Here is a 12,580-nt window from a genome sequence, read left to right as displayed (position 1 = left end):
AAGCTCAGCCCTGGAGGCGGGCCAGAGAGCAGGAGGGTCTCGAGATCAGGGTCTGCCTGCGTCAGAGGCGGAGCCCAAAGCCGGGGCCTCTTGCCTCGGAAGTTGCCCGCCGTGCCCAGCATCACCAAAGGTGGGCATATTGGGCCGGCCCAAGGGCTGTGGGTACTGCTTGGTTTCCTGCATTTTTAGGAGGTTTTTGTCTTTTTCATTCTATTTTTCTTTTTTTTTTAACTCTTACCTTCTGCCTTGGAATATATACTGTGTATGGGGTCCGAGGCAGAAGAGCGGTGAGGGCTGGGCAATGGGGTTAAGTGACTTGCCCAGGGTCACTCAGTGAGGAAGCGGCTGAGGCCAAATTTGAACGGAGGCCCTCCTGTCTCCAGACCTGGCTCTGTCCACTGAGCTACCTGGCTGCCCCCCTCTTTTTTCATTCTGAGAAGGGGGAAGGAAAGAAAATAAATGCTTGTAAACTGAAAAAAACCAACCAACCAACATTCACATATTTTAGTAGGTACAAACACAAATAGGTCCCGGCCAAGCAGACACGCCTCTAAGTCTACACGCCGACGTCTCTTGAATCCCGGAGCCCCTAAAAGCTCCCTGCCGCAGCCACGCTCATTTCCATGCCCCCCCCCAGGCCCCAATGGCATCTGGTGCCCACAAGGGCTTCATGAATACTTGCTGATTATTAGTCGGTGCTCATTTAATTAAAGCTTTGCTTCTCATCACCGCACTCTTGTGAGACGGTGAGAAGAGCCCCGGCTCAGGAGTCAAAGACCTGGGTTCAAACCCCACCTCAGGGCTGGAGCAAGTCACATCTTCATGGAGCCTCAGTTTCCTCATCTGTAAAACGGGGAGGGCATCGCCGTGATCCTGCAGCTTCCATTCACCCTCCTCGTCACCAGCCCCAGGAGAGAGAATTGACCCCTGGAGTGGCTCGCCTTGAGGCGGTCCGAGCTTGTCCGAGCCCCACTCGGTCACCTCTGAAGGAAGAAGATGCTGGTGGTCAGGGAGGGAGCAGGGAGGTGGAGAGGCCCGAAACGGGGCTGGGAATGAATGTGTCCGTGTCTCCTTCTCTCCCCCAGGTCAGCCACCACCCCCCCATCTCGGCCTGCCACGCAGAGTCCGCCAACTTCGTGTTCTGGCAAGGTAAGGGCTCTTCTCCCTCGCTGGCCTCTCCGTCGTGCGCCGTGCTGGCTCGGCGGCTCGGCAGGGACTGAGGAGGAGGGGGAGGAGGAGGAGGAGGAGGAGGAGGAAGAGGAGAAGGAGGCAGAGGCGAGTCCCTCAAGCTGCCTCAGCCGGGGCTCCCGGAGGCCCCTCCGTGGGCTGCTCCCGCAGAAACCTCCCTAGCGCCGGTTTTCCGCCTGGTCAGTGGTGCCGGCTGCAGGAGCACCAGAGATCAGCCCCCCGTTCCTCGGCTCCAGCCTGCAGCATTGTGGGGGCCGCTTTCTGCCTCTGGGAGAGGCTGCGAGGTGCGGGGGCAGAGCACGGGGGTCTTCAGTGTCAGAAAGCCTGGGTCCTGCTGTGCCCCGGGCAGCCCCCCAGAGAGCGGCTCCCCCATGGGGAAGGGCACCCGCATTACCCAGCGATGCTCCAAGGGGGCGGGAGGCACGGCTTCTGCAAGGGGAACCCAGTGACAGCCTCTGAGCCTCAGTTTCCCGATCTCTGAAATGGGGCATTTTAGTGATTTGCAAACTGAAACCCCAAACGCATGCCGAGCTGTACACGCCGTCGTGGCTATGGGTGTGCGTTTGAGGAGCGGCGCTGCAGAGGAAGCAGAACGCTGACCTCCGGGGCCAGGAAGACCCCGGCCGTGTGTCCCTGGAGGAGTCGCCTCATCTTTGAGTGACCAGAACAGCCCGAGACTATACTGTAGAGGAGAGAATTCCTCCCCTGGGAGTCCCCTTTGCCAGGGAAGTCCCAGCCCTGGGCCTCTCCTAGTATCCCAGCGAGGGGCATCGAGGCAGCGGCTCGTGCTTGTGGAGGGGCTTCCCCCACGCCGCCGTCATCGCAGAGCTGCCCCTTTGCCTGAGCCCCATTCCGCGGCTCTCCCAGACTCCTGCACTGAGAACTCCAGAACCCCAAAGCACAGATAGACCATCGCGGCCGTGTCTCCCAGCTCCTCCCCCCCTCCGGAGCCTCCGAGGGGAGCTCAGGCGGCACAGAAGACCAGACTCTCAGAGAAATGCCCCCAAAGCCAATATGTACGCAGGCGGCATAGAAACGTGAGCTCCGACAGCCTTCCTAGGGGCGGCTGGGGGGAACAGCGGACGGTGCTGAGCCGCTGAGCTGGGGGCAGGAAAACTCTTCCTCCTGACTTCAGGTCTGGCCTCGGATCCTTCCTGGCTGCGTGACCCTGGGCAAGTCACCTACCCCCATTGCCCAGCCCTTTCTGCTCTTCTGCCTTGGAACCAACACGCAGTAGCGATTCTGAGATGGAAGGGGAGGGTTTAAATAGATATATTTAGTGGGAAAGAGCGATTCTCCCAAAGACTCAAAGCCTCTGAGCTGGGAGGGACCTCCACAGCCGTCAAGTCCAGTCTTCTCTTTCTGTAGATGAGGAAACTGAGGCTCTGCTGACCGAAATAACCTCACTTTACAGAATTAATTCCCTTTCAAGATCTCACGGTGGCATCCAGCTGTGGATGAGGAATCTGGAAGCCTGGGGAGCCTCCTGGCTCTGCCATTCACCCGCTTCTCCGGGGCGTCCCCAGGGGCAGGAGGGATCCGGGGCTGCCTGCGGTCCCTCGTGGTTCCAAGTCTAGGAGTCAGTGGGAAGCCGCTGAATGGCGCAAGTCAGTCTGTCAGTCAGTCAAGGAGCATTTATTATGCCTCTACCCTGTGCCAGGCACTGACTGTACTAAACACGGGGGATGCAGGGAAGCTAAAAGCAGCCCCTGCCCCCAGGGAGCGCCCAGTGCAGAGGAGAACGTTGTGCAAACCCAGATGTTCACCCCAAATAGAAACGGGTAAACTGAGGCTAGCCTCAAAGGGAAGGTACTTGCAGCAGCAGCGACAGGGATAGGATTTGGACGCAAAGTGGGTTTTGAATTCGAGAGGTGCGTGGCTTGGGCTGATCTGGCTTTCTCTCCTGCCACCCTGATCACGATGACGCTGGGCTTCTTGAAAGGAGACCAGATGAAACAGCTTTTCCTCATTCTCAAATCCTTCTGAAGCTGCTGTGGCTTGGTGGGAGAAGATGCCACTTTGTAGGAGGCATCAGAGAGCCTATTTATTCCCACTGTCTTCATTTTACAGATAGGGAGACCGAGGTCTGAGAAGGTAAGTGCCTTAGCAGGTCCCTCAAGGAGGATTGGGAGTTGGAAGGACTCCTAAGATGATCTAGGCCAACCTCCCCATTTTACAGATGAGGAAACTGAGACTTAAATAGTGGACCTGCTCACGCTGATACTTTTTAAAAAAACCTTTAACTTCCATCTTAGACTCAATGCTGTGTATTGGTTCCAAGGCAGAAGAGCAGTAAGGGGTAGGCATTGGAGGTTAAGTGACTTGTCCAGGGTCACACAGGTAGGAAGTATCTGAGGCTGGATTTGAACTCAGAACCTCTTGTCTCTAGGCCTGACTCTCTATCCCCTGTGCCACCCAGCTGCCTCCCATTTCTAGAATCCAATAATAGAATATAATAGAATATTATGGAATTCTAATAATAGAATCTAATAAGTTTTTCAAAGTGCTTTGTGCACATGATGCCAGTCAGTCCTCACAATAATAACACAGCTGGGATAAGTAAGTACCTTGGACAAGTCCTGCGATTTCATCAGTTTAGAGAACTCCTGAAGAGGAAACTCCCTTCCAAGGAGCTTTAATACAAAAATCCACTCCTGTTCTGGAGCTCACAGTCTTGTCTGGGGAACTGGAGAGGTAAAATGATTTGCCCATCTGTAAAACGGGCATAATCACTGCACCTGCCTCTCAGGGTTGTTTTGAGGATCAAAAGAAGTAACTTTTGTAAACTGCTTAGCCTGGCACTCAGTAGGTGCTATATAAATGCTTCCTTCCCTTCCCTTCTTCCCAGGGTCTCACAGTCAGTTTGTCTGTGGCAGGAATGCCACAGAGCTTCCTGACTCTGAAGCCAGCTCTAACCACTTTGGGGCACAGCTAATACGGCTGACATTTTATAAGTGAGGAAACTGCTGCTAACTCTTGGACTCTTGGAAATCCTTTTCATTTTATTTATTTGTTTGTTTGTTTGTTTGTTTTGGCCCTTAACTTCTGTGTATTGGCTCCTAGGTGGAAGATTGGTAAGGGTTGGCAATGGGGGTCAAGTGACTTGCCCAGGGTCACACAGCTGGGAAGTGTCCGAGGCCGGATTTGAACCTAGGACCTCCTGTCTCTAGGCAATCCTTTTTATTTTAGAAAGAGGAAGATCTCTGATTTTCTTAGGCCTCCTCTTCTCGAGATATGGGCATCCAATCAGTCTTCACAATGTCATAAGAACTTCTGGCTTCACTTTCTTCCATGGTTTTGTTCAGTGGTTTCAGTCATGTCTGACTCTTCGTCCTTCCCTTTGGGGTTTTCTTGGCACAGTAGCTGGCCATTTTCTTCTCTGGCTCATTTTACAGATTAGGAAACTGAGGCCACCAGAGTTAAATGACTTGCCCAGGGTCACATAACTAGGAAGTGTCTGAGGCTGGATTTGGACTGACAAAGAGTAGTTCTCCTGTCCGCTGTGCTCTCAGTCCCTACCACCGTTTATTTAAAATGCCAGCAAAATCAAACTATCGGAGACATCGACTCTAGCCCTGGTGTTAACAGGCTGGGTCAGAGTGCAACTAGCAGCTAGTTTCCTGTTTAAGCTGACTTCCCTTCTGCTGTCTGTTCTTTGTTGTGGAAGTCATCCCCTTCTGCTTTTTAGAAAGTCACCCTGCCCCTGGCTTGTCTCTGGAAACAAAACCCATAAAGGCTGCTGAAGGGGATGTTCTAGGCTCTCTGATACTCATTTCAGCGATGGGATGCTTTGGGCATAAAAACTGGCTTTTCCCAGTCTCTGCATCATGGCAGCAGGACCTGTGGACAGATGCTCAGACAACTCTTGTCCCAGTAGGACTGTGGATTGGAGCCGAGTGGCCCTGAGGGGTCGCCTTTCCTTTGGCAGATGTGAGAAGAGGCTCAAAATGGGGAGCCGGCATTCCGGGTCATACCTCTTGCCTGTAATCCCAATGCGTGCTCCCCTTGCGGCATGCTTCCTTAGATCATTTTAAATCACACAACTCCCTGCTGGCACTGAGCTTTGGTAAACTACTACCCAAGATGGCAGCTCCCTTCCTTTCTTTCGGGGCTCTTCTCCCCTCTCCCTTCCACAAGAACCTTTGAGTTTGTCAACAAGGGAGCTCTTCGCCCTAAATGGCTCATCAGCTGCCTGTAATCTCTGGTCTCAGAGCGTTTCCTCAGGCTCAGGATGGCCCCACGGTCAGAGTCTGAGGTGAGACGGAATCTTATACTCCCAGCTGGTAGTGGAAAAAGAGGACGCCTCCCCAATGGGTGAAGAGTGGAGAAAGAAGCTGCCCAAGTGGGAAATTGGGGCTGAGAAGACATGCCCAACAGCACAGATCTTTTACCAGCAAGGACAGAGAATTGGGCTGCTTGTTGCGCCCAGAGCCAGGACCTTTGTTTTCATGGATGAAGAGCAATGCTGTGGAGTTTGCAGACAGTGTTTGCATTGAATTAAGTGCTCCAGAAGTCAGGAAGAATGACTGAAATACCATTCCCTGAGACCTTGTTTGTAGAATCATTTGTTCTGCAAATCTGTTTTTTGCTTGGCCAGGCCACTTCCCTAATGGAATGGCCTCCCTTCCACAATTAATGGGGAAAGGTGCATTAATGTAATATCTGCCTTTTGGTGGCAGAAGACAAAAGGAGGGCATTAAGCTTTCACCGACTCCGGTGTGACCATAAGCAGTTGGCCAAGGGAGGATGAGGAAATACTCGGTTCTTCAGGTCAAGAATTATTGTTCCTCCCCATCAAAATCTATTAGGAAATAGAAGTTTCGCTCCTTCGGGGCAGGGACTGGTTCACTTTTCTCTTGCAAGAGGCCTTTCCCAATCTCCCAGGTTAGTGCCTTCCTTCTGAGCTTACCTCCTACCTGCCCTTTGTCCTTCCAGTATGTACAGGTTGTTTGAATGTTGTCTTCCCATCAGACTCTGAACTTCCTGAGGTCAGGGACTGCTTTTGTCTTTTCCTCTATCCTTTGTACTTAATATATGCCACACAGTAGGTGTTTAATCAGTGTTTATCGATTTCCCAACCCCTAATGCAATGCCTGGCATAGAGTCCATACTTGGGCAGCTAGATGGCACGGGGAATACAGTGCCAGCCTTAGAGTCAGGAAGATGTTATCTTCCTGAGTTCAAATCTGTCCTCAGACACTTACTAGCTGGGTGACCCTAGCAAGTCACTTGACCTAGTTTGCCTCCGTTTCCTCATTTAATTCCTCAGTAAAATGAGCTGAAGAAGGAAATGGCAAAACACTCCAGCATCTTTCCCAAGAAAATCCTAAAAGGGATTATAAGTGGCAGAAATGACTAAAAACAACTGAACAATAAATACTTACTGAGTTGAATTAAACAGTATTTAACTCAGCCAGCCTTGCATCTGAACAGAAATCCCTCTACCGCAGCCCTGACAGGTCGTCTTTCACCCTGGCTCTTTGTCTCTGGCACCGGGCACACAGTAGGCCCTCAATAAGTGCATCGATTGATGGGTTGTCTCAGAGTAATTGACATTTGATGTTTTGTTTCAGATGTGAGATGGAAAAACAAATTCTGGGGCAAATCCATGGAAATTGTTCCAGTTGGCACGACCCATGTCACTCTTCCTGCGTAAGTTCTCCCCCGAGGCATCCTGGCCCCATTAATCCACACTGGATGGAATTTGGGGGTGAGACTAAGCAGTGACTTGGAAACCTTTGAAGTTTCCCTGCACGACTTAGCTTTGCCCAGAGAATTACACTTTATAACTATTTTGACCCACTAGGCGGTTGGCTCCATTGTTGCTCATTTTCTCCATGTCCAGCTTTCTTCGCCTGGGAGACAGCTCTGTTCTCAGTGTTGTTTACTCCCCCCAGGCCCTTCCCTCCTCCACACACAAAGGCCAGGGAGGCCTTTATCCAGATTCCCATTGCGTGGGAACAGGCGCCCAGAGTCAATTCACCTCCGTGTCACAGTTCTTTATTTGAAAGAAGCTCATGCTGGTCTCCCGGGGATTAGCCTCATTTCGGATCCCAACCCTTTAGAGCTGGAAGGGATCTTGGAGCTCGTCTTCTCCAACCTGCCATTTTCACACCTGAAAATACCGAGGCTGGGAGTCATAAAGAAGAAGCTCCAGCCTGGAGTCAGGAAGACTCATCTTCCTGAGTCACACACACACTAGCTGTGTGATACTAGACAAGTCACTTCACCCTGCTTGCCTCAGTTTCTTCATCTCTAAAATGGCAAACCGATCCAGTATCTTTGCTAAGAAAACCCCAGATGGGATCGCAGAGTCACTCATGACTGAAAATGACTGAACAACAAAAAGAGCAAAAAGGGCTCAGAGTTAAGAAAACCTGAAGGGGCAGCTGGGTAGCTCAGGGGATGGAGAGCCAGGCCTAGAGACGGGAGGTCCTGGGTTCAAATGGGGCCTCAGACACTTCCCAGCTGTGTGACCCTGGGCAAGTCACTTGACCCTCATTGCCTATCCCTTACCACACTTCTGCCTTGGAGCCAATACACAGAAGTTAAGGGTTCAAAAAAAAAAGAAGACCCAAGTTCAGATTGTACCTCAGACTAACAGCATGTCATTCTTAGCATACCTTTGCTAAGGAAAAGGAGTTTCCGTACACTGATGAAATCTTGGGTCCAGACCAAAAAAAAGTAGCCAATTATTAAAACAAGATTCAAGCATTCTTTGCCCTTAAAGAGGCTACATTTTCCTTGGAGAACTGAAGCTGAACACAAAGGAATGAAGGACTGAGCAAACAAATAAACAAACCAGCCCAGGTTTTTGCAAATTAATTAAAGAGGGAATGAAGACACTCTCGGATGGGACACCTATGCTCTGCTTGAAGAGAGTAGTTTTTGTCAATCAATTAATCTATAATTGATTAATAGTATTAATAATAAAACAACGGCTAGCATTTAGATAGCACTTTAAAGTATACAAAATGCTTTACGAACATCTCATTTTATTCTCACAACCACCCTGAGGGATGGAGTAGTATTACTATCCCCATTTTATATATGGGGAAACTGAGGCTGAGAGAGTAAGTAACTTGGCCAGGGCCGTGTTGAATAACAAGTGTCTAAGGCAGGATTTGATTGGTCTTTCTAGCTGCCTCTTAGAATAACCTGAGAACACAGGGACAAAAGCAGAATGAATGGTCCTGCCCTCGTGGACTTTGCATTCTGTTTTGACTATACCAGAGCACTATGGAGGAAGGTCCAGCACAGCCTGTGGGTGGGCCGGCCAAAAAGGTCGCTTTGGTGATCGTTTCTATTCATCCTTCTAAGTTTGGGAAAGTCTTCCTCTTCACCTTGTTTCCCTGTAGTTTTGGTGACCATTTCGAGTGGAACAAAGTGACCTCCTGCATTCACAACATCCTCAGTGGCCAGAGATGGATTGAGCACTACGGTGAAATCATCATTAAGAATCTAAATGAAGATTCCTGCCACTGCAAAGTGAACTTTATTAAGGTACTTGGGGGCTGGGAAGGGCTGGGGGTGCTGCTCTCGAGGCCAGTTTATGCACCGGGGCTCACTTGTTCTAGTCCTCCTGCCCCTGAGCACTGGGAGTTCCACTTCTTCCCAAGCTCCACAGTATCTGGTACTGCCTGGGCCTCTTTCTATCCAAATTTACTTGGAAGAACTCCTCCACAACAAGGAGATCCAGACCGATAATAACTTAAAGTGGGGCTGCTTCCTGCTTTATTATCATACTTGGCTGAGATCAGCTACCTTAAAGGAGTGAAGCTGGAACTGGGAAATTTGGTGAGCAGCCCCTGGGGAAGGCAGGAGGGAGTATTAAGAGACGGAGATGAGGTCTTTCTTAGCAAACTGAAAATCAAACTCCATTGTATTTGCAAGATCATGAATATCAGGCTGGAAGGACATTTCAAAGTCATTTAGTCCAAACCCTTTATTTTAAGGAGGAGGAAACCAGGTCACCCAGGGACAGAGTCAGGATTCGAACCTCCCTGCCAGTGGGTCAGAAATGAAGTCACACCCTCCCTCCACCTGGGAGTTTCTTTCTTTCTTTTTTTTTTTTTTAACCCTTATCTCCCATCTTATGATTAATACTGTGTATTGGTTCCAAGGCCGAAGAGTGGTAGGGGCTAGTGTAAGTGTTAAAATTAATGGTTTGGCTAAATATATGAAAATTATAAATCTTTTATTTACAAAAGGGGTGGAAAGAGTGAAAGCAGAGGAATACAAAAGGGTAGAGAAGACATTAACCTATCTAACTAAATATTGTTCTAGTGTTTGGCTCAGCCAGGACTTGTTAACTGGAATTAAACTTGTTAAGCTGGAATTAAAGTCTCTCCAGAAGACAGGAAGGGAAAGCCAGCTATCCAATCACTCAAATTCCCTCTAAGAGGCAGGTCAAGACAATGACTTGAGCTCAAGGTGACTCCTGAGGCCAACCTTCTTGAAGCCAACTTCTTTCTTGGAATCCACTCCTCTAGGCTCAGAAATTCAGGGCCTTTTATAGTGGCCTCTTGTCTCCTCCCCTCTTCACAGGGGCCAATCACAGCTTCCAAATAGTCTAGCACTGCCGGCAGTGTTTGTGGGAATCAGTTCCTACCTTCCAGAGGGGTGAATACTCATTGAAAGGGTTCATGGTTTCTGAAGGTGTGAACTCTTAAAAGAATTCACAAGTTTCTGATTGAGTTAGAAAAAAGGGGGAGCTCTCCAAGTATCTTGCTGGCTTCTCACCTAGCATTAAGTAGGGTGTGAATTCACTAAGTGGTTTTCAAGCTCCTCCACCTAGTTCAAGCTTATTCTTAAGTTAGTGTTAACTAAAGGATTAGCTCAAAGTAGACAAAGAATAAGGGATTCCCTTTCACAAGTGTGAACTCAAAGAGAATAAAGAGTTCCCTTTTACACTAGGCAATGGGGGTCAAGTCACTTGCCCAGCATCACATAGCTAGGAAGTGTCTGAGGACAGATTTTAACCCAGGACTTCTTGTCCCAACCCATTGAGCCACCTCGCTAACCCCTATCTTGAGTTCACTGGAGACATTCTCCCTCCCTCTGAACAGCCAATTCACAGAATCACAGATTTCAAACTCCAAGAGGATGATGGGATGCTTGGTGTGGTGACAAGAGCACTGAGTAATCTTGGAGTCATGAACCTGGACTGAAGTCATGACCCTAACACTTACTAGCATTACTCAAACTCTGTGAGCCTCAGCTTTCCCATCTCTATATTGGAGATAATACTTGTACCACCTGCCCGACCCCGGTCATTGTGAGGAAAGTTTCATAAAGCTTAAAGTGCTCTAGAAATCAGAAATCCTATGATCGACTTAGAGAATCAAGAGCATAAGAGGCAAACTGGAGGTAATGACCCAGGGCAGATGGTGACCTCCCTACCCCATTATCTGCAGAAGCAATCTGGGGATGCAGTGGATACAGTCATAAACTTGGAATCGGGAAGACCCGAGTTCATTATCTGACTTCACACACTTTTTACCTTTACAGTTCTGGGCAAGGCACATAATCTCTGTCAGCCTCAGTTTCCTTATCTGTAAAATGGGGATAATAATAGTGCTGGCCTCATGAGGCAAGAATGAGAACCAAATGCATATCCTCATATGTAAAGTGCTTTGTAAGCATTAAGGCATCAGATGAGTATCAGCTCTTCCAAGGGCTCTCTCTCAAAGATGGGTCTCGAACCCCTGTTCTATATCTTGCCGAGATGTTAGTTCTTCTCGTGACTACTTGTTCTGATATCAGACGTCTCAGATCTTCAGAAGCTCAAGTTTGATTCCTGCTGCTTCAGAGGAATTACTCAAGGACCTGGGAAAATGCAAGGACCACCCATTCCTTGAGCCTCTAGTACAGGAAAATTACCCCATGGAAGAAGGCTTAAATTGGTCCTACTCGGCAGATCTGCCCTCTCTAAGAGTAGGAAATGAGGCCCCAAGGAGGCAGATTTAGGTTAGAAGTAAAGTCCAGCTTCTGCTAGGTCAATTGGCACTGACAGCCTCATAAGGTAGAGAGATCCCCATTCCTGCAAGTCTTCAAGTGGCAGGTGGGTAACCTAGTATAGAGTATGTTGTAGAAGGGATCTTGGTTCAGATACAGTTTGGGTTAGATGGCTTTGGTGTTCCCTCTTAGCTCTAAAATTCTTTAAAGCAATGTCTTTTTTATTTGAAATTTTTATTTAATTAATTTAGAGTATTTTCCCATGGTTCCATGATTCCTGTTCTTTCCCTCCCCTCCTCCCAACCCCCTCCCGTAGCCAACAAGCCATGCCACTGGGTTTTCCATGTGTTAATGCAATATCTTGAAGAAGAGGGAAAAGTCCCTATTCAAAATATCCTTGAAATGCTCTTCTGTTGTTGGTTTGTTCCCGAACCCAGGACTTGGTAATCCAAAAGTACCCGCTGTTCTCAGTGGAAGGCAATCCTGATAGTGTTTGGGGCGGGTTCTATTCCCCTTTCCCAGAGGTCATTGAACAGCCAGGTAAGTCTAGATTTGGGAAATGGGCTACTGGGGAATTAGCACCCTCTGCTGGCGCCATTTTGGAACTGTGTCCAGCACACACACACGTACTTTCTCCTGAAGCTTTGAGACATGGGCTGACCACCGAGGAATCAGTGCCGAGACTTAGCTTCCTCCAGGCAAAGACCTGGGCGGTTTATCCTTGTTTTAAGGGGACGAATAAATAAGAAGAGCCATCAGAGGAGATCCTACGTATTGTTTAAGGACGCATTCTTTGTCTCCAATAGATTGGGAATTTCCTTTAGGAAACAAAAATCCAGTGGCTAAACTTTTAGCCCTGATTTGTCTCCTATAGTGGAATGAGAGCGATGGCCGTAAGCAAGCACCCCTCCACCAAAGCGGGTCTGTCCAGCGGGGCTCTGACTTCTGAGCAAAGCCTGTCTCGTGGCTCGGCTCCGAGAGCGGATCCTAGACGACAACGGGGAGACGATTTCAGCCAACAATATTTCACAAAATGGCCTCGTGGGATTTGTTCTGGGAAACGGAGGGGTTCCTGGTCTGATGGCGATTCCAGAGCCGGTCATGCCACCAGGAACTAGAGAATGGCTGTGCTGAAGGGGCCCAGGCAGATCACAAGGAAACAGAAGAAACTGGGCGCCACGTCACAGTAGAGTGTGGAAGCTCAGCCCCTCCTGAGTGCCCAGCAAGGCACAGCCTGGTGGCTGGACTCACACAGTGCGAGGAAGCCGTCTCTCACGGACTATTGGATACAAATCCCCCTCCTGCAGATACAGACCTCGAACTGTACTCGAGAAGTCATCCAATGAGCTATCTTGGAATTGGACCATCACTAGAGATCGAATGGTTGCCCACAATTGTTTCTACGTAGAATTGATGCAGGGGCAGAGCTTGGTGG

The 12,580-nt window shown here is 49.2% G+C and overlaps 1 protein-coding gene across 2 annotated transcripts in view; it reads left to right on the top strand.

Annotated features, from left to right (window-relative positions):
* Positions 1-12,580, top strand: part of OSBPL3 (oxysterol binding protein like 3) — a 100,533-nt gene that overhangs the window by 73,723 nt on the left and 14,230 nt on the right. For both annotated transcript variants that reach the window (XM_044678764.1, XM_044678763.1), the window contains 3 exons: positions 1,086-1,149; positions 6,762-6,840; positions 8,547-8,691. In XM_044678764.1, the coding sequence (XP_044534699.1) occupies positions 1,086-1,149; positions 6,762-6,840; positions 8,547-8,691 (288 nt within the window). The remainder of the gene's footprint in view (positions 1-1,085; positions 1,150-6,761; positions 6,841-8,546; positions 8,692-12,580) is intronic.

This window comes from Gracilinanus agilis, chromosome 5 (assembly GCF_016433145.1).
Source record: "Gracilinanus agilis isolate LMUSP501 chromosome 5, AgileGrace, whole genome shotgun sequence".
NCBI lineage: Eukaryota > Metazoa > Chordata > Mammalia > Didelphimorphia > Didelphidae > Gracilinanus > Gracilinanus agilis.
The sequence above is the reverse complement of the archived record's forward strand: the minus strand, read 5'-3'. Positions and strand labels throughout refer to the sequence as shown.